Genomic DNA, 25651 nt, shown 5'->3' on the forward strand with positions numbered 1-25651 from the left:
TTTCTTCATTATCTTATAATAATGGAAGCCTATCAGTTAGTATTAATTCTGCTTTATCAGACTTGAAAAAAATATTGATATTAGTGTTCCGCAGGGGGCAATCTTGGGTTCATTATTATTTGTTATTTATGTTAATTCACTCCTCGGTTGTATCAACTAGAAATATGTTACAGTAGAGGGGACAGCCCAATGAAATACTCGCGTCGTTGTACGCATGTTTCAAATGGATTTCAAAATGTTCAGAAGAGTCTGCAGAATCTTTTCTGCCATGTTGTCAAATTTGTAACCCGCGCGTTCTATTCCGTTTCCAATTTATTGCATAAAAAGTTTGAATTACACTTTCATTTCCATTGAAATTGCCGTTTAGACCCATTATTTAACAATTTAACTGGGGAAATTTACTCAGTTTTACTGGGGAGATTAGCTTAAAAATGAGCATGACTGGCCGTTGCAATGGAAACTGTCTTTCCTTTGAATTATATTAAAAGTTTAAAATTAAAGACGCCTTGTATATCAATAATAATAAAGTGCAATGCACACTTTTGCAATGCAAGAAATTGCTAAAAATATCTGAAAATGGGTGATATTGATCTTGTACGTTTCAACATGACATCAGTAAATCCGCTCTTGTACTTGCACCTTCTGAAAGCGCCTCTGATCTGGTAGATCAGTACAATCGTATTTTAGGTACTATTCTCGACCAGCACATCCCTGTTAGAACAAAGGTGGTTACTATCAGGCCAAGAGTACCCAGGTATTCGGATGAGCTTCACGAAGCGAAATCTCGTAAAAGAACACTAGAACGTAAAATGCTTAACTCTAGCTTAGAGACTGACAGACAAAGTTACCAGGAAGAGTGTAAATCATATAAAGTTATCCTCGAGCAGGCGAATTGTATTTACCATAGTAGTGAGATCTCTAATGCTGATGACAAAATCCCATTCAGGGTTGTAAATAGATTATGCTCGGCAAATTCAACACGTGCTCTCACCGACCACACCAACTTAAAGGAACTTGCCAATCAAGTTGGATTATTCTTTCATGATAAAATCATGAAAATATGTGAGAAACTGGACAACATAATTACTCCACCTTTATCAATCACCTTAACTGAGTCATGTGAAAGCAGTTTTATTGAGTTCAAGCTGGTTTTTGAGGACAGCGTTTGCAAAGTGATCAACAAGAGTGCATCTAAGTGTTGCCAACTTGATCCAATACCAAAGTGGCTGGTCAAAGAGTGTCTTGGCGTAGTAACTGCTCCCACATATTACGAAAATCCCAAACTTGACGCTGCATCTGGTAGACTGCCTACTGCATTCAAATTATCGCACATTATACCGCTATTGAAAAAGTAGAATCTTGACCCAAACGAGTTCAAAAGCTATAGACCTGTCGCCAATCTGCCGTTTATGTGCAAAGTCCTGGAAAAGATCGTGACTGCTCAGTTGAAAGAGTATATGCAAGAAAATAGTTTATTTTCTGTAAGCCAGTCTGCATATAGGCAATTCCATTCAACGGAAACTGCTCTGCTGTTTGTTACAAATAAAACGACATTTTACTAGCGCTCGACAAATGCCATCAAGTAGTGCTTGTGTTACTCGACTACTCCTCTGCCTTTGATACAATTAACCACATCATGTTATCTGAAAGATTCCAAAGGAGGTGTGTCATATATGGCACTGCTTTGTCATCGTAGATTCCGTCTCTGATCCTTTCCGCTACTTTGGAGTGTTCCCCAAGGATCTGTCAAAGGACCACTTGATTGTATTATGTATAGTGCACCGCTGAGCGATGTCATCAATGCTCATCATGATATTCACCATGTAATTTATATACGATTTATGTACGATACTCAACTTTACCTGACGCGGGAACCTACCAATTATCCTCAAAATGTAAATAAGCTTGAATCATGCATTTCAGACGTTCGCTGCTATGCAATCTAAAAACAAACTCATGTTAAATGATTCAAAAACTGAAATAATTCATTTCCATTCCAAGTTCCGTACTTATTCCGTGTTTCTATAAAGTGTTTTGCTTGATGACACATTGCTGTTAAAAGACCGTGTTCGCAATATATGCCGGAACGCTTCTTCTTTTGTATTTATAAGATCGGCCTCATTCGCAAGTATTTAGATCGTCAATCAACTGAGCGCCTCGTCCATGCTTTTGATTCATCTCAATTGGACTGCAACAACTCTCTTTTGTATGGTTTACCTGACAATCTCCTGTCACCACTTCAGAGAATTCAAAATCTGCTGCCCGTCTCATCAGACGGGCAGCCCTGGGCCTCAAGGAAGAACAGATGATTAATTGTGTTTTCAACTGATTGAGTGTCCCAGGTTAAAGAAGAAATAAAACAAACAAACAAAACAAACGTCATGTACTAAGTGCTAAGAACATATGAAGAGCTTTGTTTCAAAACCCCTTACATCCACTTGCCTATTTCTGAGAACGTATCAAAAAATCATCAAAAAAATCACTGATATATGGGGGTTTGCAACAAAAGCAGTTTTTGGCGGGATGCTTGGGTAGGATAAGCATCCCGCCAAAAACTGCTTTTGTTGAAAAACACCTTATATCAGTGATTATTTTGATGATTTTGTGATGTGTTCTCAAAATTGAGCAAGTGGATGTAAGGGGTTTTGAAACAAAGCTCTTCATATATCTCCTATTTTAGACGAACTTCATTGGTTGCATGTTGAGAAAAGAATTCATTTCAAGATTCTGCTGCTAACATTCAAAGCTCTTAAGGGACATGCGCCCAACTACATTTGCAACCTCATGTCATTATCCACTAATAGCTCTCTTCGTTCCGCTCACCAGCTCGCTTTAAAACCCAGAACTCTTGTTATGTCAAAACATCTTCATATGGCGACCGGGCCTTTGCAGTGGCGGCACCCTTGCTCTGGAACAGTATCCCTTTCGCCATTCGTTCTGCTGTCTCCACTAATCAATTCAAAACTAAGCTCAAAACTTTCTTGTTCAATTAATTGACTCTGCGTTTCTTGCTTATCATGTTCATGTTATTGTGTTGTAGTTTAAGTGTAAGTTGTAGTTACCGCTTAGAAACCTTTGTATTTTGCGCTTGATGAATGTTGTTAATTGTTATTTATTATTATTATATTGAGATAACAGTGACAACAATTCGAGACCATTTTCATCAAAATTGGAGTATTTCATCTATTTAAATCCCTGTATTTTATCTTCAAATTTAACCGTTGACCTTTTGGCCTATATCTCCAGAACAATAAGTTGGAGATTGGTCAAACCACCTTGAACAGAGTGGTGCTCAGCTAACAAAATGGGGAAACAGGTGATTTGCTTTGGCAGCTCCTCCTTTGTGGTACACTCTACTGTGCGTGTTCTGAATCTGAATCATTTAAATCACCTACTGAATATTGTTTTAGGTTATTATTGCTTGTTTTCGTATATTTGTTGTTTGCTTTCATTGATCTTTGCTTGATCTATAATTCAAGAAACAAGATTGCCCCTTTTTTCCTATTCTAAATTACGTATTTATCTATGCCCGTGCAACGGGGCATAGATATTGTATTTGTTGTGTTTAGTCTTCAGCTTCTCCCTCTTATCTATGCCCGTGCAACGGGGCATAGATATTGTATTTGTTGTGTTTAGTCTTCGACTTCTCCTTCTTCTTCTCACGCTTCCTTTGCCCTCCTCTAGCTCAAGAACCAACGTAGCCTCGGGGCCCATACTTGGTACAATGATGGCCCATGACCCCTAGAAATCTCCTAGGGTACCCCCGACCCCAGAGGTCAAAGGTCATGGGCTACAGGGGGCAATATGTGTAAAATTTCAAATAGCTCTACCCCAAGAACTATAGCGCACTCAGCGTTCATACTTAGTACAATGATGACCCATTTACTGCAGCAACATCGACCCCAGAGGTCAAAGGTCATGGGCTACAGGGAGCAATGTGTGTAAAATTTCAAACAGCTCTAGCTTAAGAACTACAGCGCCCTCAGGGTTCATACTTGGTACAATGATGACCCATGACCCTAGATGTACTTTATAGTAGCCACAACTCAGAGGTCAAAGTTCAAAGGCTTTAAAAAGCAAAATAGGTACGACCTATTAACACAGTGTAGCGCAATAATATATGTAGCATTTTGTTAGCTACATGGGTTTACAATGATAACGGCCCGAATCGTACTTGACAAAAACTCCCTTAAAAGGGAATGTGTAGGCATTTTGATATTGGTGCCTTGGACCACCTCAAAAGGTTGTCAATGTGGGACATAGGGTGTAGTTGGTTAATGGGTGCTAGGAGGGTAAATGGTTGTCACGGTTTGTGGTCGCGGGGGTGACCAAGAGGGTAGTCACCAGTTTTCTTAGATCTGGCGCCCAATTGGGCGCTTTTTTATTTTAGGAGCTATGAGATTGATACTTATATCAATTAAAGTCTATAACACATGGTGGCTACCAACTGTTGGATTTGGCGCCCAATTGGGTGCTTTTTTATTTTAGGTGCTATGAGGATGATACTTATATCAATTAAAGTTTATAACAAGGGCTTTCACATGATGGTACCCATTTTTGGAATTTTTATTCTAAGTGCTCTGAGGATGATTCTGGTATCAATTAAAGCTTTTAACAAGGGATTCTACATGATGGTCACCAAATTTTCGTTTGTGACCATGGAAAGGGGGCCACGGGCATAAATATTCGTGTTTGGTCCAACACAGCTGGACCGTCTAGTATTCTATTCTGTTTATGGTTGATAAATGAAAGAAATATTTCGCGGGTAAAATCTTAACCTCGTAGCTGCATACAATGTCTCGCATCTTACCAATGATTAGACCTATAACGCAAAGTGGAGAACAAACTGTAATAATTTACCATTTAAAAAATTAATACACTAATGACATGAACATTATAATGTGTAAAAAATCTGTCAGTATCTTTTATATAACTCACAAAGATTCTGGTCATTTGATTAGTCAATTAAAATTGATTATTTTTGCTATTTTCCGCGCGAGTGCAATAGTCAATTTTCCATTGCACTCACTCGCAGCTACCATGGCAACGCTGACATCCGCGTGCGTATAGCTCGCCCAGCGACCACTTCGACTCGCCAATTATAGGTGTGGGTGTCGCTGACAGTGTCGCTTCTGAAATAAATATAGTTTATATATTGTTTTAATTTATTTTGTTTTCCTGGTGATATATCAAACTAAGTGGAAGAAATCGAATTTATATTTGAGATATATAAAACAAATATTCTCGTTGAATTGAACAGTCCATGTTTCACCTCATGAAAATATTCTTTTGTACTCAGAAACATTTAATATTTGTATAATAATGAAGAGTTTACTATCTTTTCACAGAAGCATAACACCATTGCTGGGATTGATTTTGCTTATTATCGGATTGTTTAATCCCCTCTTTTTTCTTTTCAAATTAGTCATTAGTATAAGACCATGCACAAAACAAAGCTTTCGTAAGAGTACTTAATTTAATACTTTTTTAACAAAACGTCGATTTTTCATAAATGATATCAAGTGATATGTTTCCGTCTGCTTCACTTGTTTTGCACTTTTCATTAATCTAATGGGTTTTAATATTGCTACATGAATAAAATATGAATGGTGATAATGAAATAAACTGTATGATAAAATTTTTGTCATTTCCGTTTTCATTACTTTTGTTATGCTTGAAAGATCCATAGCGACTAGCTGATTAATTTCGAAACAATTACATCCGGAATTCATTTAACAGAATTTACAATCCACACTTTTTTAATTTTAACAAATTATTAGAGTGCTTTTGTTTCCCAACAATCATAAAGAACGATCCATCTATCTGGTCAAATTTCAGTTGCCAAACATTTTAAAGACAAAAGTATGACCCATAATAGTCACTTACAATCACTGAAAAAACTGTTATGTTAATTTCGTGTCTACGTGATAGTTTGCAAATTGAGCCAATACTAGAAAACCATACCAAGATTACATAAGGTGGCACGCATGATCACTCAAAGTGGGAAATTTGTTTCGTATTGTATCTTTAAAAGTAATGATGATAGGTACATATTTAAAAAGTATACATTTTCATTAGTATTATTATTATTATTATTATTATTATTATTATTATTATTATTATTATTATTGTCATCATTATCATTTATTATTATTATTACTATTATTATTATTATTATTATTATTATTAGTAGTAGTAGTAGTAGTAGTAGTAGTAGTAGTAGTAGTAGTAGTAGTAGTAGTAGTAGTAGTAGTAGTAGTAGTAGTAGTAGTAGTAGTAGTAGTAGTAGTAGTAGTAGTAGTAGTAGTAGTAGTAGTAGTAGTAGTAGTAGTAGTAGCAGCAGCAGTAGCAGCAGCAGCAGTAGTAGCAGTAGTAGCAGTAGTAGTAGTAGTAGTAGTAGTAGTAGTAGTAGTAGTAGTAGTAGTAGTAGTAGTAGTAGTAGTAGTAGTAGTATTTCAATATTTCTTTAGTGTATTACCGAAAAGACCAATGCGATTTACATAATGCAAAAATGCATGCAAAGTATAAGTACAAAAGATAATTATGTTATATTACAATAAGCAAAAAGAAGATTTTCAGGTGCACCCCTACAAATAGTCGAGTAGATTTTGTTCTTTCTCGTTTAGTGTAAAGATGCGTAGGGCAACATTTTCTTGCTTAAAGTTGATGCCTTAACATGTTGAGAGGTTACAAATGACAGGTGCCAGTGGGCACCCTTGAGCAGTTATTAAACAAATGTCAGTCTGGAGTTAACGAAAACGTCAAAGGTTGAAATTGGGCTCAATATAAATATGTCAAATACCGTCAATTAATCCGATCTATAGATACAAATTGTCTTGTTATAATAATTCTCAGAAAGAATAGTTTTCACTATATCAATATCAATTGAACTCAACTTATTTTGCTGTGTTACCATGGAAACGAAACATCGTATATAACAAACATGACGTTTTTTCACGATTTATACGGAAATATATCGAACTGGAGGGTCAAAATCGGGGGAGGGGGGTGATTCTGTCGATCGGGTTACAGACCTTTAATATACAGCAGTAATAGTCTACATTCCAACCGACCCCACAATCACACAGCAACCCCAAAACTGTTCACATCCCACACTCAATATTACATCGTCAAATACGTACTACCAAATGTAAAAACCCTAATGATATTACAAAAACTAACTAACTAAATAAATAAATAAAATTAAATACTATAAAAATTATATATATAATTATCAGTGATGTATCGTTCGAGTCCGGACTCGGACTCGAGTCCGACTCGAGTCCACTTTTGTTGGACTCGGACTTGGCTCGGACTCGGACACCAAAAGACTCGGCTCGGCTCGGACTCTGACACAAAAGGACTCGGACTCGAAGCCGAGTCCGGTCCGAGTCCAGTCAAATTAAATCCATGTAAAATGTGAAATGATTATCTAAACATGTCAAAGTAGATCTCAAATTTGTTGACTTTACTTATTTGGCCATTTTACAAATTAATTGGGGCTGTCAAATCTGTGATCTGTCATATATCCTACATGTACACCAAATTATTTAGATTTATCTGTCACTTAGTAGAATCATATTATTGTTATCATTAATGAAATAATTGATAATTAAATAAATGCAAACTTTATTAAATATTTGGACTACATAAAAATATCTAAGAGTTCTTTCATGGAACTTTCCAATCCAATCTTGAAAGAGAGAAATATGCACACTGGACCATACATCTCAGCTCAGTAAATTGTAATATGGCTGTAGGGTGCACATTTCTGTGGGACAATTTTGAAAAGATATTTAGAATTAAAGGTGAATTTCTGTTATTATTATTATTATGACGATGATGATAATGATGATGATAAAGAGAATGATAACGATGATGATGATATTTTTCTATAATATATTTGAATACATTGCAATTCATTTACATGTACATGTATGCTGCATGCAGCCTAGTGACACTTCTCTAGTCCCTGGGTGCAAGTTCACTGTGCGTTTACATGTAGTGTGCCACACACACACAGATAGCCCCACATGACTGCTGTGAGTGCTGTTTAGTACAGGTGGTCTGATACATGTAGTAGTTCTTACCATCAGGAGTTACCTCTTCATGGTATGGGACTTTAGAAGGTGTGTGTGTACAGTTGGTTGGTTGAGTTGGGTTGAGTCTTTTAAATGTTAAACTGTGTAGGGTGGGGTGGGTGGGGTTTGGTATAGGGTGTGTATAGGGAGAGCGGTGTGTGGTGTAGTGTAGTGAGTGACTTATGGCCAATGAGCTTCTTTTTCTACAATTTTAGCATCAAAAACTTTGCAATTTTCTTTTTTTAGCAAATTTGTATTGTAAATTTTTAAATTAGAAACAAAATATAAAATTTTGCTCCATTTTTGGGAAATAATGACCCATTTTTTCAAAATGTTATACCAAATGACCCCTTCTTTCAAAATTTTATACCCAATTATCCCTTTTTCATTTTGTTATACCCAAATGACCCATTTTTATACAAATAGGCTCCTACTAAGCAATGCCAGTAGGCAGACACCTGTCACATCATAAGTTGAATGACCCCCAGCCCCATACACACACACAGGCACCCCCTTTGACCGAGTCCGGACTCGAGCCGGACTCGAGTCCGGACTCGAATCTTATTTTTGTTGGACTCGGACTTGGAATCTTGGAATCGTCCGGACTCGGACACAAAAGGACTCGGACTTGGCTCGGACTCGGATACAAATGGACTCGGCTCGGCTCGGACTCGGACAAGCTGGACTCGGGTACAAGTCTGATAATTATATCTGTATGGAAATTCAACATGTTCAAAGACAATTAAAATCCAACAATTAAATATAAAAAGCAGCCAGAATAAAACAAACGACTACGGCTTAAGGCTTTACAGAACACTTTCAGAGGGGCGGTTTTATAGGGGGAATTCTACAGGATTTCAGAATATTTTCAATCTGAATGAATGCGAAATGTAATATTAACCGGGCCAGTGCGCACAGTTTTATGGGACCTAAAAGAAAGATGCACAAGGCAATTCTGTTAGATTTCTTTCCGGCATATGGAGCGCTTTTGTTTTGAATTTTTCTTCTCTTAGGAGGATTTTTTTTTGGGGGGAGGGACGTGTACCCTTCGCCATCCCCATCCCGCTTTCACTGCCTATGAACATTCCATATACTCAGTACGTACGTTCGTGGACAAGTTGTTAAACAGTTTGGGTCCTATTTGTAATAGAAGCAGGTGGAAAAATCACCTAGCCACCGATTTTCAAATCAAGGAGCAATTATAGAAAAGCTCCGCGGTTTTCAAGGCGTTCAACTTTAGCTTGTTTGCAAGCATCCATGATACATCACAATATATCAAAGGGAATCAGACGAGACTAAGGAGTCAGTGCTAATCGTATTATGAAAAGGGGTGCTTCCCTGGAATGTGTAATAGCGAATCCACTTTGTGGAGTTGAGAGCGACTGAATTTATAGGTTATGATAAGTTTTGCGAGCTATGGCTCGCCTCAAACGTAAAGACCCGCTGCAGTGCATCTTTTTTCTTCTTCTTCGTAATAAAAATCAAACTGAAAAGTTCTATTTTTTTCTGCATGTTGTCACAAGAGACATTCGGAGCATTTTCACACGAATTTGACCGCACAGTGTAATAATATACAATACTTGTATAAAGTGCTCTTCCCTATTTTAAAATTCCCACTTTTAAAATTATGCTAAGCACCTGCAGATTCAAACCCAAGTTATGTGAAAAAGAATTGAAGCAAATCCGAAAACGAGCGTATTTTTTCAAGCAGAACACTATATGACATAATTTCAAAAATCATAAATAACACTCACCCGACAAGGCCACCAGGTAGGTGGCCCAATTATCCAATATCATCTCGGATCCTTCCTAAATGTCTAAAGTAATCTTCTCAGGTAGTTCCAACATAAAAATGACTTTTGTTTGCAGCTCGGAAACACATCAGATTACCACTGATACCTCGCTGGCTCTGCGTCTATTTTCTGAGTCTAGTCTGTCTGCGCATTTCGCGAAAATATATTGGACACGGATGTATGCGCGTGCGCATGGTTTAGTGGTTCGTACTATATGATATCTGTCAAATTTGCATATTTTCTGTCAATTTTAAGCCGAAAAATTAAATGGCCTTATGAGACAAATGAAACAGACACCACTGCATTTTTGACATTTTTGTGAATTTTAATAATCCTTTTCAAACTTAGGAAACCTGGTTAGAGCTGTTGGATAATATGGGTGTTTTCGTGAAAATCGCCGTTTCACATAACGACCTATCGTCTCGCGATTAATTAATTAATTAATTAATTAATTTATGTATTTATTTATTTATTTATTTATTTATTTATTTATTTATTTATTTATTTATATATATTTCTTTCTTTCTTTATTTATTTTTTCATTTATTTATTTTTTAATTAATTAATTTATTTTTTAATTAATAAATAAATAAATAAATAAATAAATTAATTAATTAATTAATTAATTAATTAATTAATTAATTAATTAATTAATTAATTTATTTATCTTTTATATGGTCATATGTGCATTATTTCAAATAAAGACGTACGTGCCAAACGCAATTGTGTTACACGTGTTTTTCATCGTGCCGTATCTTGTCGATTGCAATAATTCTCCTTTCACATAACGATCATTCTGTCGTCGTAAGGGTGTTTTCGTGAAAATCGCCGTTTCACATAACGACCTATCGTCTTGCGTTTAAGCACAACGGTGCTATTTGCGTCGCACCTCAAAATATGCAATTATTGCCGTTTCACATGAGAAACCAGATGAACACCAACTTGTTATAGAGGGCGTTGGGTCTAAAAAGTGTCAAAGCCAATTAATTATTTTTAACTGATGAAAATAAACGGCATAAGTACATATTGATTTTCCCTAGAAGTATCACTTACGACGTTTTCTTCAGTGGCACTTTGCCAGTGATCCTGCCGTAGAAAGTCGAATAATACTAGAAAGTGACATTAAGAACGTTCTTGAACTGTTTTTGAACTGGAGATACGACGTTCTTTTTCCGTAATTTCTCGTAGGTTATTTAATTTTATATACTGTCGCATATTTTTATTTTACTTTTGCCCTTTTATGCCGGGTACGGATACATAAATTTAGTTGAATATGATGGCACTGACCGGTAAAAACCCAAAGCACGTCTCCTGTTAAATTATTACAAAAAAATTTGCATATTTGAACGTGTTCCTAACGTTTTCCTACACCTTTTTAGGGCGTAATATAGAAACGGTGCCCAAAATATATGTGCCAAAATTGCTTGCCCCCCCTTTCCCTTTCGACCTGCCAAAAATCGCTTGACCCCCCTTTTGACATGCCAAAAATGCTTGCCCCCCCCCTCCTTTTGGCCTGCCAAAAATCTTTCCCCCTATAATTCACCACCCCGGGGGTACACATAATTATTGCACCACTCCTAACCTGCTATCTGTTGTTCAGGGTGCGTATTATTGGATAATACATATAGTTGCTTGTGGAGATACAGGAGTCAAATGGCTGACAAGAGTGTTTTACTAGGGTTTGGGAAGAGCGAGCAGTGCCCGATGACTGGTAGCGTGCAATAATTGTCCCCATCTGAAAGTAAAAAAAGGAGTAAAAGAGATTGTAGCAAATATAGAGGAATCTTACTACTCAGCCATACTGGGAAGATGTATGCAAAGATCTTGGAAAAACGAATAAGACCAGTTGTGGAACATCAGTTGAGTGAAGCGCAGTATAGGTTCTGGAAGAACTGAGGGTGCACTGATGCCATATTTGCTCTAAGACAGCTGTGTGAAAGGAGTATTGAATACAACCAAGATCTGTACACTATATTCATAGACCAAGAAAAGGCGTTTGATTAAATAAACAGAGATCTACTCTGGACTGTACTAGAAGACAACGATATAAAGGGGCAACTGTTGAACAGTGTGAGAGCCATCTACAGGGGCAGCCTTTGCACTGTCAGGACAAGGACATCACTCACCAAGTGGTTTCCTGCGAAGTCATGGGTCCGACAAGGATGCGTCCTCTCGCCTCCCCTGTTCCTCATTTTTATGGACAGGATCACCCAAGAAGCAAATCTAGATACTGTTTGCAGATGATTAATGTCTCATCCATCGTGACAGACTTAGCTTACAAAACCATAACAACACGCAACCTGCCAGAAGTATGGCATGAACATAAGCATCCCAAAGACAGAAACCATGTTGATCAGCCGATCCCAAAAGACCTTGGCCATCAAGATTGACATCACCACCCTTCAGCAATCGAAGGAGTTTTGGTAACTGGGCAGCATCTTTACTGAAGACGGGAAGATAGACCGAGGAATCGAAACCAGATGCCAGAAAGCAAACAACGTCACCTTCATGCTTGGGTCTATACTTCCCCACCCAGCCGTACCAATGGATGCAAAAAGAACAATCATCAACGTAATCTATACTCCGACTCTTTGTGTTATCAGGCACAAACATGGGCTATGAACAAAAAGACTGAACGGAAGATCACCACCTGTGAAATGAAATGCCTACGAAAAGCTGTAAAAGACAGGACGGGACAAAATCAGGAATGAAGTCATCAGATACATGGTTGACATCAAGCCTATGCTAGACCAAATGGCTTGGTCATCTTATGCGTATGCCCCCAAATCAACAAGCCCATCGGACCTACAATAGCAAACTGTCCGGTACCAAGCCTGTAGAAAGAACAAGAAGAAGATGGATCCCTCATGCGCGTATTTTTTTGCGAGGGCGGGGGGGCTTTGGGGGCGCGAGCAAATTGCAGCACAAATTGAATTACATTTTTAATATTCTAGTCTACTAGTTATTGGCAATGTTTATTACGTTGAATGTTATTTAAAATAAAAAATGGGTTCTTTGTTGTAGTTGATAACGCGTGTTTCTACTCAAAATTATTGAATTTATTGGTTTTGCTACCAACCGAAGAACTGGCAGCTGGTGCTCATTATTTCGTCTCATACCATTATGGTATGATACCATTTATGATAAACCTGGACCTTAACATCTAGAGAAACGTAACGTTCAGTCATACAATGGAGTCACAGAGTAATTCATCACACGACGCATTCTGCAAGGGAGGAAGTTTCAGGGATGAGAGCACTCTCTTAGAAGAAGACGTTATTGACAAGTATTTCTTTTCCACTGGGGAACGATACATAATCATTGTTAATTTTATCCAATCCTGTTGTCGTTTGGTTTATTCAGTAATCTCGCATTTTTAGCTGTAGTAGCGAGGATACCATCAATGCGTACATTGACCAATGCGTATCTTTTTAATTTAGCAATATGTGATACGGTGACCATCATCATACAGACCAATGACATTCTTGGTTCTTACATATGACATTCCCCATTGGATATGAGGTCTTATAAAACCAATTTTGGTTGCATCATGACTGTTGTAAGCCTGTATGTCACCCACTTCACATCGGTATGTTTACTGCTCACCATGACAACAGAAAGATACCTAGGAATCTGCAGACCTCTCCAACACCGCCTCGTCGCTACCAAAGAACGCACTGTGAAACTGATCATACTGTCGTGGGTACTGGGTGTTCTCTACTCTGGGCTTGTTGTACCTAGATTTAGCAAGGTGGTAAGGGTATGCGTCTTGTGGCCAAATAGCGATCGTTTTGCAGATATGCCCTGTAAATTAAGTCTAGTATGCCTCACGATTCATCCTTTCTTCAACGCATTCTCACTCATAGTTCAGGCATTCCCGTTCCTTATTGCAACAATCTTCAATACCATAATGTTCAGTCGAGTTATCAAGAAGTTGCACGAAAGAATATCCGGCATTAATGAAGCTGTTGGGTTTGAACAGAACGCCTTAAAATCACGTAATGACGTCGCAAGCTTGCTCTTTGTCACAAACGCGGTCTTTTTTCTGTGTTTCGTATTTCTTCGTTCATGTTGCTGTATTGTATCTCAGCGACTATCGCATCGGAATTATGATGACAGACATTCAGCTGTGGACCTTGTTGTGGTCTGTCCGTTGCTTGTCTGTAGTAAATGCGACTACCAATCCGCTCATCTACAGCGTTACCAATCCAAGATATCGTCGAGCGTTTCTGCAGTTATTTAGCAGGAGTTACGCGTCAACAGGACAGAAGAGAAGTAGACCTATGCAACAGGCATCCAAAATGTAGATCAGATCACTTTGACATTTTAAAGGGACATGGAGGTAGTGCACTATAGTCTTATGTAGCATATGAGAGTGAATCATAACTTTTAAGGGACATTCGCAGATTTTGTGGAGGTAGTTGACTCAAATTTGCATGTCCTTATTTTATTTTATTTTATTTTATTTTATTTTATTTTACTTTATTATTATTACATAATCCAAATTACCAAATTAAAGTTGCAACAGCAGGTCATGTTATTTTTGACAGAGAGCCACGCACGTTTATAGAACACAATGTTAGATTCATCCAATCCAATATTTATGTCGAACGAAAGCTAACACACTCAACATATGACGCAATTCAATGTTATTGCAAGGCGAATGTGGTAAATCTGTTGACAATTAACTATTCACGCGCAATTTTGACCAAAATTTAGGTTTTAAAGGTCAAAGACCCGATGATCCTTACAATATTTTTCAAATTTTATGCCACTAAATGAAAAACACACTTATATAGTCCATATCAATTAGCAATGACCAATTCTCTTTAAATTGAAAATATTGTGCGAATAGTTACTACTATCACCTGTTTTGTCATACGGTTGTAAATTCAATGAACAATGACGTTGCTTAAAGAGCGCTTACAAATTGATGTAGTTGCACCTCCGCATTTGCATTTCTGCTGTGTTTATTTGTTATATTGTTGTTTTTTATGATGAAAATAAATTATTATGATTATGATTATGAAATGATCCATGTAGATATGCCAACATGATTTTCCTTTAAACTCAAATTTTGGAATGTGTATGTGGGGGTCATCATAAAAACGGGTAAAATAGTTTAAGATTATAATGTAGTATGTACACACGTATAATACACTACCATATTTAATCATTTTAGTTGCATATGTTTGGTAGTAGAGTACCGTTTATATCTCAGAATACCTATGTTACAATTTAAAAAGAAACAATATTCCTAAATTCTAAATTGGGAATATACAGACGGGTCCAACTTTGATGTTACAGCGTACATTTAAATGAAAATAACTCAATATTTGAAAGTTTCAGCAAAGTCCTATTGCCTTGTATTCAGTGTCCACGGAAGAAAATGTTGTCTGCGCTCATTGGATTAATCTTCATGTTCAATTATTTGGAAGCTGAAACTAGTACATGAGAAATAGTCGAGGAAGTAAACTAGTACGTCCTGTTCAAAGTGGGACACAGAGCAGAAAAATTCTCAAATCACTTGCCTAAATTTTGTGCTCTTTAGACGGACATATAATGTGACCGTACAGCACGAATGAGCCGTAAATGTCCTCAATTGTATTCTGAGTTACAGTGTAAAATGGGCATGAAGGTCATATTCATAGGTATTTCAATTTGGTGCTACGTGTATCTCATTAAATGAGGTACACGTAGCACCAAATTGAGGTACCTATGAATACGACATTCATGCCCATTTTACACTGTAACTCAGAATACAATTGAGGACATTTACGGCTCATTCGTGCTGTACGGTCACATATACGGTTGACGTTGAAATGAATTCACGACTGATACTAATAATACAGACAAGCACTAGTAAATTATATGGTCATTATCTTTACATTTTATTTGATTTCGTGAAGTTGAGATATCAAATCACACGCTTCTATGCTTTAATGTATAATCGTCATAAACACTCAAAAAATGAAATAAAAGGCAAGACTAATTACCCAGAAACGTATAAGCAAATAATTGAGCTACTCGTATATAAAAGTCACAAAAGATACAAATAATGCAGATTCCATATTAATTGTCATTATCTTTACTTTTTATTTGATTCCGTGAATCAAATTACACACTTCTGTGATTGAATGCATAATCGTCATAGACACTCCAAGAATTAAATGAAAGGCAAAGACAATTAACAACTTATCAACCGTTTTAACCAGGGGCCACTGTAGTGGTGAAGGGGGGTATCAGGCGCGTCCGTAAATTCACGTAAAAAGGGTATTTTTTCAGGCTGGGGCACGTTACGTGCGTAACGTGAATAGGGTATCAAATTCATGTAAAATTCGTGTAAAAGGGTAGGCCTATGTTTTTGGAGCTCTTACGTTTTTAGGGTAGTTTTGCCAAGTTTGGTATTTTGTGCTTTCTCCTTCATTCTTGAAAAGTGAAAGAAAAGTCTGCGGTCTTCCCCCTACTTCAATGCTACACATCAAAAGCCATCCTTCAGCTGTCCGCGATGACAGATCCCTACTGGCCCAGCTAGCATATTAAACACGAGGTCCCCGGACAATGTCACAACCTGGCAAGAACATACAACCAATCAGCACGCGTTATGCCTTTTTCTTAACTGTCAATATTAGGAAAAATATAAGAGGCTTTCCGATTGGCTGAACCTCTTTAAACTCATCAATATTCATGATTGTCTTGATAGCTTCCAGCCCAACTTTATAAACAAACTGTGTGAACGAACTTTCGACATGTGTGAAACTTTACCGGGGTATTTACAAATTTACAAACACGCCGATTGAATAATGTGGAACTATTTGCTGGTTTTCCTTTAATATAAATGAGTTTCAGGATATTGGTTCGATTTATCACTAAATCCAGCATGATAATTAATGCTCTAGGATGTTTTCAATGGAGACGAAATTAGGAAATAGACCAAGCGAGACTGGCCGTGTTTGTTTTTCAACTTCATATAAATGTGTGGTTTGCAATCGCCATGGTCGTCATTTGCGTTGGACTTGCAGTTCAAAATGTGGAGAATTGGGTACATCCCAATCCCAAAAAATAAATTCTAGTATTTCAAGCCAAAGGATTGGACCTGTGATACAAAAAGGGGAAATTATTGGCACAAAAGTCCTGAAAATATTGGACATACTGCATGACCTGTGAGGTAAGCTTTAACATGTTTCTTGAACCAGACTCTGGCTAAGCAGAGCCGCCGGCATATGTTTTTACTACGACACACCATAGATCATCGAAAAAAAAAAAAGCTTCTGAAGGCAGCAACTTCTTATTTAGGGTTAAAAGCACTTGTTTCTATGTGTTTCTTGTTTAGGGGTAATAATTGCATAAATTACTTGTTTAGGGTTGGGGGAAAGACAACTACTTGTTTAGGGTAGCAAATCGTGCTACTTATACTTGTTTAGGGGTGAAAACTACAGTGGCCCCCTTTTAAACAAATGACTGCGCTATATAAAAGTCACTGGTACTAATAATGCAGACAAGCAATTGCAAATTAGATAGGCAGTATCGTTACTTTTGATTTCCTAGCAGTTTAAATATCAAATTACATACTTTTGTGTTTTAATGCATAATCGTCATACATACTTTAAGAATAAAATAAAAGGTAAGGCTAAATTAATATGCAATGTTTCAACATTTTAAATAAATGGTAATATTATTTAGACTGATTGTACATAAACATGATGTATAAATATTAACAAGGTACAGCCACAATTTTTATCCAGATAACCTGGAATACCTTCTTTTCAACCGTACATGTACGCCCCATATGCGTATGATCTTTTGTCATGGCGATGTATTACAATTTTTCTAAAATTTCCGTGTTCTTATACCCAATTTTGTTTTTAATTAATCAGCATTTTTTTTTTAATTTATTTATAATTAAACTGTACATACGTGACTAAAAATATAAATTTAAAATGTAAAATATTAACGATATGAAGTCAATAATAATGTGTAATGAGTCGATAATGTATTTTATTTAACAAAAGTTTCCTTGAAACTGAAAGGCATTTTGTAAAGAGAATAGAAAAAAATAAACTGATAACTACATATTAAATTTAAAGGTCAAGGTTGGGGTTTTTATTCCGTACATATTACCGTAAAATCAGCAGAGCAACTCTTAATAGACCTTTTCATACTGAGTGATTCCGATAAAACCCGAAGCATGAAATAATTTCCACAATCGCGCACGCATAAAAGTATCTCTTCAGCATCATGTACAGTGCGAAGTTCCAATGTGTAACATGCATCATAACTACGATGAACTTTCGACAGAACGGACAATTTAGGGACGAGAGAGGTACTTTTGCCAAGGATACTCAACGTGCAATCAAGCGTGTGGTGGTAGCGTTGCGTAAGAGACTGACTGGGGAAGAGATGATGCACGTAAACAAAACGTTCTGTAAAAAAAATTTAACTGACGAAAAATTACGGACATTTGTCCATCTCTTTTCATTAGTATCTTATTTTGAAAAACTAAGTAGCTGAAGTGTTAGCTCAATATGTCAGGAAAATATTTCTCGCGATGACCCCATGTTCACATTGGCTTAATAAGCTGTATTTTCGCCCAAAAGGGTGTCGTAATTCATGTCATTTCTTGTCCGCCAGTTTGGGTACAATTTGACCCCCTAGCTTACTGAATAAATAGCGCGGTTTTCCGAACTTTTCCGATCTTGATATGAAAAGGTCTATAAACACTTGAACACGTTAATTGCTAAGGTTTGTACATTTAAGGTATAGGGAGTGTTCATTTATTAGCACATGAAAACGGGTGAAAAAATACGAAAATGCTGATATATGTTATTAACACACGAATGTGTTATAATCATTCTTGTATGCTTCTTTGTGTGCTATTTTGTTGAATAGGAATGAAGCCCGAGTGAACATGATGCAAAGGGTGTGGGTTAAAGCATCATTCTTAGCAGAGCTGCTTCACATCATGAAGAATACTTTTCACCAGCAAATGGTACTTCGGCAAAGTTGTTATCACATACATTTTGTGTTCCCCAATGATGTGAAGCATCTCTGGTAGGAGATACACAAAAAGTAATTAATTATGCAAATTAGCTAATTACAGCTAATTATGTATTCATGATATTATTATGTAAATTAGGCATGAGTAATTTTGGGTTTTTTTTTCAATATTTAATGAAAGTCTTTTCATTCATCATAGACTTGTGAAGTATGAACCTTTTATGATGTTGAATAGAGAAACTGCAGTTAATTACTTTCATATAATACAAAAAATGCAAAGTTTGACATTTTGACAGTGTCTGGGAATAGAATTTTCATTTTTTTTTCTGTAAACATGGTATGTGTCACCATTGCTCAAAGCCAAATCCGAGAAGTAATTATAAAAATTCATTTGCAATGAGACTTCAAATTAACATTTTGTTATCTGGATTAACATGGGAAGGCAACTGATAAAAGGAACATCCATTCCCCTATACCGTGTATACAAAAATGGTGTGGCCTTGGACACGCACAATGGCTTAGAGCTATTGTGGTTTGTAATATTACTCCCTCTAAATTCACTTTGATAATATTATTTTTCAACTCGTTTTCCTCAAGTGTGCCATTCGTTGTGGACGGAAATAATTTACATGCTAAGAAAGATTAGTATTTCAGCTAAATGGTGGTAGGTTTTTTTTTTATTTCAAAAGGTCTATATTTATTGGTTTATGACGGATCTTGAACAATCCGTAAAAACAGGTAGTAGCTCTTAAGGGATCTAAAATGAGCGTATATTGCGTTTCGACAGTATTTTTGTGGGACATGAGAGCACCTCAGACCTATCGAATTGCATTCTGAATACGAAGCATGTCTTTCTGATATCAAATAATTTTCATTTTTGAAAATCACAATATAATACAAATTTTATGACAAATTATAAAAATGTGATATTTTTCAAATTTTTGATATATAACAGTCCTCGAAGTAAATTATATAAATCTAATGTTATATTCTTAAAGTGTATGTAGCAGGGAGGAAAAGCCGACGGTCAATTGAAAATTTTGACCTTTCATATTGAAGATATGGATTTTTTCCCCAAAAAGACCTAATTTTTTTTTGGTGTTTTGGGAAAAAAATCCATATCTTCAATACGAAAGGTCAAAATTTTCAATTGATCGTCGGCTTTTCATCCCACCTACATACACTTTAAGTATAAATCATCAGATTTCTAAAGTTTACTTCAAGTACTGTTAAATATCAAAAATATCAATTTTAATGATTTGCCATAAAATGTGTATTAAATTGCGAATTCAAAAATCAAAATTATTTGATATCAGAATGACATTCTTCGTATTCAGAATGCAATTCGATATGTCTGATGTGCTCTGATGTCCCAAAATAAATACTGTCCAAACGTTCATACCCCAGCCCTTAAACGAAGCAAAATTTATTTTTAAAAGACCCGACGGTAGTCAAAGAAAGGTTTCACACACCATATACTAAAAATTCAAATAATTGGAATAAATAGCACATATGAGGAAATTAATTTTTCGACATGGATGTGTGCCAAAATTGATACTTTGATGCGCGCGCTTTTCAATTTACTGTTATGCTTGCATGCACAGTGTGGCAGAATAATTGAGCAGCCACTGTGACATACCTACTTATATTATTTCTTCCTTCTTTATTCACTTGGGCACAATACTATATATAATTATACAATCAACTTACAATACATCTATAGTAGATGAGCTAGGGTGCCGAGGGCTTTAGAAATGTCAGTCCCACAGGATTTAAAAAATAAAACTTTCAGATTTAAAGTTTAAATCTACAAAGAGCAAATGTTAATACTTCAAAGACTTATTTTCAAGTCTAAAAGATTTAATTTTTAAATCCAAGGCGGACTGTAATTAGTGAAAAAACCTTTGGATTAATAAGACTATCGTTAGACTTAAAATTTCAAATTCTTGAAAGGTTAAAAATGCAAATTCATTGGATTTAATATTCAAGTCCTAAGATTTACTTTTAAGCATATCTGGGATTTATTTCAAAATAATATAAATCTTTATGGGGATTTAAATATCGATATTAAATATAAGTCTGTGTAAGTTCTTATCAAGCAATACGTCTTTTCACGGCAGTAATACCAAGTCAGGACTACTTCTTTCATAAAGTTCAAGCAATAGTCTGCAGTACCCGTGATAATTTCAGTGTCACTGCAGTGGCCGAGTGTGATCCTTCAGGGAAATAAGCTTACCCATTTATAAGTTATATTATGTGTAGGTAACCTTATACAGCAGAAGCACAGACTACTACCTCGGCGATTGAAGATAATGTTCACATTGGCCCTTCGTGCACAACAATGTAAGCTTTTTCATGGAAGTTATAGTCACTGACATTGGCAATTACAGCATCTGGAATGCCATTCTGCAAAACAAATTCGTCTATATCACTTCATTCATTCGCTCGCCACCACACGAAATCGCAAAAGAAAGATGGCGGATGAGCAGTCCAGGAAAACGTTTCGATTTGATCACGTGCACGCACCATCGCGTTGTGATTGGTTTAATGTTTTATAAGTCTTTCTAAAGATTTAAAAAATAGATTTTCTTTTTCCCGATCCCAAAGAAAATTTAAATCAAACCCCGCGTAAAATAAATCTTAAAGACTTAAAAATTTACAAGTCTCAACTAAGATTTAAATTTTAAGTCTTTCTAATTTAGAGTGTAGCTTTGTTTACCCCTCCCCGGATAAAAAAAACACACACTAATATTTGGGCTAGCTCATCCACTAATCCTAAAACTAAGTGTACAACACTCAGTTGTTGAAATATTTGACCTGTTGACTTGATACGTTTGTTCCTCTAACATGTCTAGTCAATTGTAGTTAGCCTGATTTATTAAATTCATTATATTTAAGAAGCTACTGGACGCACCTTCATCTCTGTTGCTGCTAATGAATAAGAAAAACCCTTCCATGAGTAATAATTGATATCCACAGAATAGGCAGTATCACCATAGAGTCCATTCAAGCTTGATGACAGGACTTGTACCACCAACCACCTTTAAAACTGACAGCACAATTTGAACCATACGCATCATTATCTGCGTCACGTGTTGTAAATGCCTGGCCATTATGAAAAGTGAATGAATCGCCCGCTGTAGAAAACAAACATATAGAAATAAGATGACTAATCACAAAATGAATGTGAGTAACGTCAAAATTGACATGTAGTTATACTAGTACGTATATTCGAAAAGTGAAAGCGTTGTTATTTTCTTTTGTTTTGTTTTGTTTTTGCTGGACCCTGAGGTACCTACACTGTTAAAGAATTTTAATCAACTGCTGTTTATTTCACCCGTTAAGCAGGGATGTTTAAACTGTTAACTATCGTTTTTACAGTGTACAATAGCTGTATGCCGCTTATCTTACTCACACTTTGGTCTTTAGCCTCTTAATTTGATATGTTTGATGTGCTCTCCTGTCCCACAAAAAATACTGTCGAACCGCTCAAAACACTCATCCGTTAAGCAGGGATGTTTAAACTTTTAAATATCGTTTTTACAGTGTACAAGATCGAGTGGTATGCCGCTTATCTTATTCCGATTCAAACTTAAGTCTTAAGAGGCACTTCGTCATATTTTGCTCTTAAAGGGGTATTCGCATTATATTGTGAGCATTCCACGAAGCCGGTTCAAGCCCCAGGGTCCAGCTTTAAGAACTCCCCTTCAGTTGTGTAATTGCGCTGTCATTATGATCATACATATTCAGAAGCACGTCCGTCCGCAGGGCTCTTCGAAGACATGAGGCATCAGGCGAGGATCCAGAACTTTGACCGGGAGGAGAAAAGAAATTATAGGTGTACTGTGGCCCTTCGGGGGTGGGGGTGTAGAGGGCGAGGGGTTTCTTTGGGAGTCAAAACATTTCGTTAAAAGGGGGTCAAAATCGCCCATTTTCAGGTATCATGTCGCGTTTTTAATATCACCTTTCATCTACACATAATTAGCCTGGTTGAGGGAACAACCCAGAGTTTTCACTGGTGATTTAGTAAACTTATTTCACTTTTTACAATGGTTTTTTCGCAGTGTTTGGTTGCCGCTCTAATAGTTTTTCCTATAGTACAGTGGACGAGGTAACAAACCAGACTATTCTCCAGGACAAAAACGACCAAGTGGTAATTATTTAGCCATCCCGTCCCATTTACTTTGATTTTTTTCACTTAAAAAGCAATCTCACTAATATTTGAATATCCCGTAGCTTCACGTCCGGACGTATAAATACGACGTATAAATACGACGTATAAATACGACGTATAAATACGACGTATAAATACGACGTATAAATACGACGTATAACACAAAGACGCATATAGCACTATAATCATAATTTACACGTCAATGATTCAGGTGAGCAACAGCCAACAGCCAACAACTGGGGAATATATAATTTAGTCAAACTTTTCAAGGTATATAATTATGAATCAAGGGTATCAAAGGCCTGGGCCCGGTCTGTATACTTTTCAACTGTTACCCTTCAACTGCTTAGCTATCTCTTATTCATCATCTGCGTCTTCTTCATCATCTACGTCTTCTTCTCTATTTAAATATCTGTCTTCGTTTTCTCCTTCTTTACTTTATTCTGCTCATTCTCTCATCTTCTTCTTATCCGCCTCCTCTTCCCCGCCTTTATTCATTCCTCTTCGCTTTCCTGAATTTTGTCGACGGAAGTCCTCTTTAGTGTATATGGTGTTTGGTGCGTCAGCGCTAGGCGAAACATTTGTGGGGATTTGTAGAGATTTGGGGAGGATTTAGATCTTAGGCGGTTGTTGGGAGATGTATCCGCACTCCTGCTATGGCCTCGGTCGCAATGATCTCGTTCTCTCGCTCTTTGCATTCTCCTCTTGCTTTTTCTTCTTTTATTTCTTTTCCTTTCGTTTCTTTTTGGTTTTCTGTTATTTTCTCTTTTTCTCCTTGCATCAGTGCCTCTACAGACACACCACACCCTGTTTGTTGTTTATTTCTTCTTTATACTGTGTCCATATTCCGGGGAAAATTTAAGTATTCCCCTGTTCTTCCATATGACCCCTGTACCCACATACGCCACGCAAGATTCACTTGGTCTTACCTCCTCCGCCAATATGTGCTCCAAGCGTCAATGTGTAATCACCCGCCTCGTCACTGATGACAAATGACGCATACAAGTCGTACTTCCACTCAAAGCCGTCATTTAAGTCTAACCTCAACTCGTAAGTTTTACCATTGTTGACCAGAACATAGATGTTATCATTGCCAAGCCAATGTTCTATAGTAAGGTCACCAAATCCAGCCTTATAATCAGCCCAGTAACGGTAAAAATCTTCTGAACCATCAACACGTCGCTGGAACACCTGGAATTAGATGTCAATGAGATGAAATTACCACAAACTTTATGATATGTATGATTCTTAAATCAACCATCACAACCCAGCTGAAGACTGGATTGGCTGTTATGTATATTGTTTACATTTGCTTGAAGATATTTGTCCAAATTACCTTCAATGACTAGAACAATATTACGCTAGACTAAAATGAGTCTGGCAATGGTTGAGGTCAAACTAAGGTAATTCTGAAGTCAGCAGGGGTCATTTAGCCAAATAACACTCTCAGGCTACCAATATTGGTCTGCAGAATTGGTGACTTGACCGTTATGTATTAATTGTTTACATTTGCTTGAGGTCAAAGGTAATCCATGGGTCATCTTAGATTATTTTTCCAAAATTAGAGGTTAATGACTACGCATCAGTTGTTTTGAGGGTATTGTGAAATATCTAAACATTGTGCTTTGGAACCGAGATATTCCGAGGTCCAAAGGTCGCTGATATCATAACTCATCATCATTTGTGATACCATGTATATGCAGATGATACAGAACTATATACTGCTTTTGATCCTTCCATTCTTGGAAGTTCTGATCTAGCTTTATCCAGATTGTCTTCATGTATCTCAGATATCAAGAAGTGGATGGCAATCAATAATCAAATCAAATCAAATCAGATTTATTTCCATATACATATATAAAAATTGTACATCAAAACAAACAGCAAAGAAAAAAGACAATATGGAGGAGTTGACCGAAAGGCCAATGAGGCCTGAATAAGCCAACCCCTAAACAAATTTCGTTGTAAAAATAACAAGAACAAAATCACATGAGACCTAACATGCAAGGCCAATAAGACAAGACGGACAGTGCCCAGAAAAAAATAGAAGAAAAAAAGTTATTCGTAAACTGTAATCATATTTCGTTTAAGCTGATTACAAAAATGTTTAACGGATTTGCAAGTCTTTGCTTTTTTATTTATACTGTTCCAAAAAGTGGGTCCAGTAGCTCGGATGGAATGATCAGAGAAGGCTTTTTTATTAATTGCCAAGTTGAGATCATTTACATGTCTTGTCTGGTAGCCGTGTAAATCAGGCAAATCATTCATAGAATATCTATACATAAATACGCCCAGTTCGTGTAAGTACATATCTTTTACAGTTAGTGGGTTATATTTTGCAAATAAGGGTCCTGAATGACTTCTGTAATGACTATTTGACACTGTTCTAATTGCCCACTTTTGTAATTTAACAAGAGTATCAAGATAAGTTTTACAGGTACTTCCCCAAATAAGTATTCCATAGTTGAGGTAAGGCATTACTAGAGTACAATATAGAGTGTGTAAAATATGTTACTTCTGGAACATAGTGTTTTAATTTGTTCATGACACCAATATTTCGTGCTAGTGTTTTGGAAACACAATCAACATGATGTTTCCAAGTGAGG

The 25651-nt window shown here is 36.6% G+C and overlaps 1 protein-coding gene across 1 annotated transcript; it reads right to left on the minus strand.

Moving 5' to 3' along the window:
• Window positions 1-21877: 21877 nt before the first annotated feature.
• LOC140139784 (ficolin-2-like) lies at window positions 21878-25507 on the minus strand. Its single transcript, XM_072161499.1, has 3 exons — window positions 25481-25507; window positions 23975-24236; window positions 21878-22008 (listed from the first exon to the last, which is right to left on the minus strand). Exons 1-3 carry the CDS (start codon window positions 25505-25507, stop codon window positions 21878-21880), a joined length of 420 nt encoding a protein of 139 aa, XP_072017600.1.
• Between the last annotated feature and the right edge of the window lie 144 nt (window positions 25508-25651).

The sequence above is a fragment of the Amphiura filiformis genome, chromosome 2 (genome assembly GCF_039555335.1).
Source record: "Amphiura filiformis chromosome 2, Afil_fr2py, whole genome shotgun sequence".
In the NCBI taxonomy this organism is placed as follows: domain Eukaryota; kingdom Metazoa; phylum Echinodermata; class Ophiuroidea; order Amphilepidida; family Amphiuridae; genus Amphiura; species Amphiura filiformis.

Coding starts and splice junctions, on each gene's coding strand:
- LOC140139784 (XM_072161499.1), bottom strand. CDS start 25,507: ATGGAATACTTATTTGGGGAAGTACCT. Junction 24,237..25,480: donor ACTTATTTGGGGAAGTACCT/GTAAAACTTATC, acceptor ATCTAATTCCAG/GTGTTCCAGCGACGTGTTGA. Junction 22,009..23,974: donor AGCACATATTGGCGGAGGAG/GTAAGACCAAGT, acceptor TGTTTTCTACAG/CGGGCGATTCATTCACTTTT.